Source organism: Gossypium hirsutum, chromosome D06, assembly GCF_007990345.1.
Source record: "Gossypium hirsutum isolate 1008001.06 chromosome D06, Gossypium_hirsutum_v2.1, whole genome shotgun sequence".
NCBI classification, from domain to species: Eukaryota; Viridiplantae; Streptophyta; class Magnoliopsida; order Malvales; family Malvaceae; genus Gossypium; species Gossypium hirsutum.
This window is the reverse complement of record NC_053442.1, coordinates 43,223,031-43,229,533: the sequence shown is the minus strand read 5'-3', so window position 1 is coordinate 43,229,533 and position 6,503 is coordinate 43,223,031. Positions and strand designations below refer to the sequence as shown.

At 34.1% G+C, this 6,503-nt stretch overlaps 1 protein-coding gene across 1 annotated transcript; it reads left to right on the top strand.

The window, feature by feature from the left end:
• Positions 1 to 2,548: 2,548 nt before the first annotated feature.
• Positions 2,549 to 5,540, top strand: LOC107900618 (sugar carrier protein C). Its single transcript, XM_016826282.2, has 4 exons — positions 2,549 to 3,008; positions 3,090 to 3,412; positions 4,218 to 4,847; positions 4,933 to 5,540. The coding sequence occupies exons 1-4, from the start codon at positions 2,876 to 2,878 to the stop codon at positions 5,413 to 5,415; spliced, it is 1,569 nt and encodes a 522-aa protein (XP_016681771.1). The 5' UTR covers positions 2,549 to 2,875; the 3' UTR covers positions 5,416 to 5,540.
• The last annotated feature ends 963 nt before the right edge of the window (positions 5,541 to 6,503 follow it).

Sequence of the window (6,503 nt, the reverse complement as noted above, 5' to 3'; positions counted from 1 at the left end):
CCCGACTTGCATGTGAATATGAAGTCGAAGTTGACGAGGAGCCACGATACCAGCTAGTGCGATGAAACCCTAGGTGTGCCCGACGCCCACCCAGCTGTGGCACACATTTGGGACACTGATGATTATGTTATTTTGTAATTTTGTAATTTTTTGTATACTTTGTTCTACATCCTAAATGTACGCTTATTTACAATATATTAAACAAATTTATAAAATTGGATTGATTTGCACACAATCAAGTTGTGTGTTTAAAATTAACAATTATTTCTGTTACTTTTTCATTTAAGTTTTTCTCCTTCTATTTGTTAACTAAAATATTTTCAGAAAGAAAATAATTGCTCAAAAGGTTCGGAAAAAGATTAAAACTTTGGCTTAGGAATCAGATTATATCTTACTTAAATAATTAATATTAGCTTACACTTTACAGAAAAAATTAATGAATAAACGAATAAGGTAGTGTACTCATTGCATAAGTTAGTGTTTTAATTAGCTCTTCTACACCTCAATAATTAATATTAACTTTGGCATGCGAGTTCTACACGTGCGGTTTCTACATTTTTCTCGATTAATTTTTTATCTTGGGAATCTCGAGTTGCAAGTCATAGAAGCAACCAAGTTAGGGTGGCTAAAATGGACAGAGAGAAAACACTCTCTCTAGGGGGCATTTTCATCTGATATGGTAGTGAAAACGCCCCCTACAAGATGCGTTTTCAAGCCACATGTCTGTCATGAGAGCGTTTTCTCTCTGCCCATTTCAACCAGCTTGGTTGCTTCTGAGCCCTACAACCCGAGATTCTCGGGATAATTTTTTTTCCCTTTATACCCCATCCCATATCCTATATAAACGCTTCTTCTTCGTCCCCTACTTACCACATTTCAATCTCCTCTAAATTGGTTTTTTCTTCTTGTGTGTTAAAATTTTAGGGTTCAAAGATTTATTTCTCTCCCGCTTTGAGGGAGATGTAGTCATAGTTTTAAGTTGCGTTTAGGTTCATGGTGATGTCATGAAGCTTGGTAACCTACAAATTTCACCTACCGTGTGAGTATGGCGCCATCATCTGAGAAGTCGGGATCATTTTGCAACTCGAGGTCCAAGTTGACGATGATTATACCATCTCAGTTAAAGTGTAACTAAGGCTTCAAGTTTACAAAGGTTATGCTGTCAAGGGATGGAGCATAAATGGGGCCATAAATGATGATACTAATGCAGGCACGACAATGAGTCTTCTCATCAGAGGAGCATGTTTCATAAAACTCAAACATAGGTGCAAGAAAGGAAAACACAATGGGCCTTCTAGTATAATCAACTAATTCTTATTGTCCACTACCATCGAAGGCGGTGACCTTGTTAATATAACCTGTTACACTCCAATGTTTTCATAGGTTATAATAACCGGATTATCACTTTTGGTGGTGGTGGATAAGACGCATTACTTGATTATACCGAAACACCACTGTATTTTTCTTCTTCATATTTATTTTTGAGTTTTACAAAGCATCTTCTTCTGATGAAAAACTCATTGTTATGTCCGCATAACCACTGTCAAGTACGACCCATTTATGCTCCATCCCTTGACAACATAACCTTTGTAGACTTGAAGCCCTGGTTACACTTCAACCCTAAACCGTATAATCACCTTCAGCTAGGACCTTGAGTTACAACATGATCCGACTTCCCCGGTGGTGGCTCCATACTCACATGGCAAATGAAATTTGTAGGTCACCCAACTCCACGACACCATCATAAATCCAAACATTTCTTAAAACTATAACCATGTCTATCTCAAACACGAAAAAAAATAAATCTACAAACCTTTAATTTCCAACCGTAAGAAAAAAAGAAAAAAATATTTTTTACCAAAGTGAAAGCGTTCCCTGCAGGTTGCGTTTTTTATTCTCTTTCTTGAAAACACGTCCTACATGGCATGTTTTCATTGATGTTGCAGTGAAAACTCTCATTGCAGGTCGAATTTTTAAAAGAGAGAATAAAAACAACATAGATCGGTAATCTTTTGCAAAATCAACTTAGTTTCTCAAAAACAATTTCGAGCATATTTCATTAAATTAACCTTGTTACTCTCATGAAAGAGAAACCCAATTTTTTAAATTTATTTTATTATATATTTTTAGAATTTATTATATTTTTAAATAATATTTATGCATTTTTATATGTTTCTTTGAATATTTTTAAAATTAGGACCAAAATGAAATAATATATAAATATTGGGGGTTAATTTTTTTAAAACTATGATTAAATTGACATAATATGTAAAAATTGAGAGCTAAATTTATTATTATACCAATTTTTAAGCTGCAACCTCACTATCATGTTAAGTAGTTAATGACATTTAACGGAAAATGATTAAAAATAAATCCAATTAGTTGAGTGACCAATTTAATAAAATTCATAGTTGAGTGGCCAAATAAAAGAAAATCCATAGTTGTGTGACCAATGGTGTAGTTTACCTTATTTCTAAATGTATTAAAAATAATAAAATATACTAATATAATTTTATTATAAATATCTTATTACAAATAGGTATCTATTAGAGTAAGAGAATTTGATGTCCTCTAACCAATAAAAATAAAATAAAATAAAATCTAGTAATATGATTTTATTATAAATATCTCGTTATAAGCGGATATTTGTCATTTATCCATTTTAATACATTAGGGTTTCCAAACATAAAATTTGGATAAGTAATAATATACTTTGAATTTTGTTTATTAATAATTATAGTAATATAATTTTTCTATATAAGGAAGTCCCATGCTGTTCTAACACCTCCCATCTTCTTTCACTGATCTTATATACTATACACTAAGTATTTGTTCTTCCTTTTCTAGTTTCCATTGAGGAAAGGACAGATAAAACATGCCGGCGGCAGGAGGAATTGGGCCAGGAAACGGCAAGGAATACCCGGGAAACCTCACTCCTTTCGTCACTATAACATGTATTGTCGCCGCCATGGGTGGTTTGATTTTCGGCTACGATATTGGGATTTCAGGTAACAATTAAAAACACACACACAATTGCCCCCATACATTTTTGTTTGTTTTACGTAGAAACCAATGGTATTTTTTTATAGGCGGAGTGACGACCATGACTCCTTTTCTTCAAAAGTTCTTCCGAGAAGTTTGGGAGAAGAAGGAAGCTAACAAGTCGACGAATCAGTACTGCCAATACGACAGTCAAACACTGACGATGTTCACTTCGTCACTGTATTTGGCTGCTCTTTTGGCATCACTGGTGGCTTCAACTGTCACCCGTAAGCTTGGGAGGAGATTATCCATGCTTTTTGGTGGTTTACTCTTCTTTGCCGGAGCTCTTATCAATGGCTTTGCTAAAGCTGTTTGGATGTTGATTGTTGGTAGATTGTTACTTGGTTTCGGTATCGGTTTCGCAAATCAAGTAAGAACCATGAAGTCTTAGTCTTAGTTTTTTTTTTTTCTTTTCTTTGCAAGTTGTTCGTTCAAGAATAAAAAATAATGTGCTGTCTGAAAGGAGTGGCAAAAAGAAGAAAAGTACATATCTTAGTCTTCTTTATGCATTGGGGTTCAATTTTTAATTTAGATTTTTGCTGGATTTTTGTCGTCTAATGTGTCTCTTTGTGTTCTTCAGAGCTGCTTTTTAGATGGTTCTAAAATCTCAGTATTAACAGAGCAGACAAACTTGTTCTGATCCAGATATGATCTTTTGTATCCCTTGTTTTAACTGGATAAAAACCTTATCTGGGTTTGATTTCTTGAGATCTGACAAGTAAACCTCCGATAAATGGTTTGAAGTTATGAAGCTTGTTCCTGTAACTGTTACTTTTCCTTGTCAGACAAGGCTTGTTTTTCTTGCATGACATGTCTTTGCACCATTTTTCTCCGCTAAAAATTCACTCCTTGATGCAACGGGGGTTGAAAAAAAAACATATTAGCTTCTGTATTTAGTCCAATGAATATTGATAAACCCATGTTTGTTGACCCCTTTTTGCATTATTTTGTTGCCTAACTTCTTTTGTCTATTCGGTGGCAGAAAATTTTTCAATCTAAATTAAATGGTATATTTACAATAGTAATTTCATCCTTTTAATAATTTATATTTTATATAAAATATTAAATTAATTTTTTATTATTTTTAAATATCAAATATAATTTTATCATTACTAATTTAAAATTTTTATAAATCTTAAAACAATGGTGATTTGTACATTTTTTCTTTTTTACAGTCTGTGCCACTCTACCTTTCGGAGATGGCACCCTACAAGTACAGAGGAGCATTGAACATTGGTTTCCAATTATCAATCACAGTCGGCATCCTTATTGCCAACGTGCTGAATTACTTCTTTGCTAAGATCAAAGGTGGGTGGGGTTGGCGACTGAGTTTGGGTGGTGCAATGGTCCCTGCCCTTATCATCACAGTCGGATCCCTAGTCCTACCAGATACGCCGAACTCGATGATAGAACGTGGCCGGACCGAGGAAGCCCGAGCGAAGCTCAAGAAGATCCGTGGGGTGGATGATGTTGATGAGGAATTTAGAGACCTTGTTTCGGCCAGTGATGCATCAAAGCTAGTTGAGCACCCTTGGAGAAACTTGTTGCAGAGGAAATACAGGCCTCATTTAACTATGGCCATCTTAATTCCTTTCTTTCAACAACTAACCGGCATTAATGTGATTATGTTTTATGCCCCCGTATTGTTCAACACCATCGGTTTCGGAGACGATGCTTCCCTCATGTCTGCTGTAATTACTGGTGTCGTTAATGTTGCTGCAACATTGGTCTCAATCTATGGTGTTGATAAATGGGGTCGGCGATTCCTTTTCCTAGAGGGTGGAGTCCAAATGTTGATCTGCCAGGTACTTTATTTTCCCCCATGAAAAACCAGTTTCAATAGCAATGGGTATTAACTTGATCTTTTGGCTATTTGTTGCATTTTTTCAGGCTGTTGTGGCGGCTTGTATTGGTGCTAAGTTTGGAACCAATGGAAACCCTGGTGATTTGCCTAAATGGTACGCCATTGTTGTGGTGCTTTTCATTTGCATTTACGTGGCCGGATTCGCCTGGTCTTGGGGACCCTTGGGATGGTTGGTTCCTAGTGAAATTTTCCCATTGGAAATCCGATCAGCTGCACAAAGTATCAACGTTTCCGTCAACATGATGTTCACATTTTTAGTGGCTCAAGTGTTCTTAACCATGCTCTGCCACTTGAAATTCGGACTCTTCATGTTCTTCGCCTTCTTCGTTGTAATAATGTCCATCTTTGTCTACTATTTCTTGCCTGAAACAAAGGGTATTCCGATTGAAGAGATGAACCAAGTATGGAAGTCGCACTGGTACTGGTCCCGGTTCATGGAAGACCTTGATTACCCCATTAATGGAAATTCGGAGATGAGCAAGGGAGGCCAGGGTCCAAAGCTTGTTTAACTTCAGCATTTGATAGTACTATATATAACATTTGTTTCAATGTTGTTGGATTAAGGGTACAAGTGCTCTGCTCTTTGTTTAGACCTGGAAATTTCTATGTACTAAAAACATGAAGGAATTTCTCACCATTGATTTGCTCGGATCACAAATTTCTCTTGACTTTCTTTGTTTGAAATAGACTTTGCAATTTACATACTTGTCATTTCACCCGAAACTAAAAACAGTCCCTCCAAGAAAAAAAAAACACACACACTCAAAAACAAATTTTTAATTTTAATAATGAGAATAAATGTAGTTAGTACCATGCTAGTCGAAGTATTGTTTTTCTATTCGTATCGATCTGTTTCGAATTTACCATTATTTTTTTTAAAAATATTTGATATATATATATATAAAGTATTTACACGTATCAGATAAAGAGGTTAAATATCTCAAATTGAAAATACTAATAAAAAAAAGCTTTGGTTAAAGTGGTAAATAAAATATTTTAAAAATGCGGGCAACAAATTCAAAATAAAAAATTTAAAATTTAAAATTAAATTTAAATTTAAAATTATTTTTTTTGGTACTAGCTAGTACGAGCGAAATCAATCGGTACATATTGACTGGAATTTGCACCGGAGCGAAACCTTTTTTTTTTGTTTCGGTTTACTACCAGAACAAAACGTTTCGAGCGGTATTGGAATGATACCGAGTACCATGATGAGAATGCTAAAAAAATTATATAAATTTTATAATAAAAATGACAGAATGACAAATTTAGCCGTTAACATTTACATCTTTTGTTAATTGCTCATATTCTTTTTTTTAGTTAAATTTGGTCCTCAACCATTAAAAAAAGGTGAATTGTTGATTCTTAATAGAAATATTGTACAAAACATTAAATTTTTAAACATGGCAACTCGCATGATAATCCACGTATACTTCATGTTATTTTTTGAATTTTTATAATTGTTTTTGAATCTTGAATTTTTTATTTTGTATATTTTTATAAATTTTAAATTATTTATTGACGTAGCATACGACATTATTGAAAAAATAATAATGTTTTAGTTAGTATTTTAATTTTTTTTAAAAAAGACAATTTG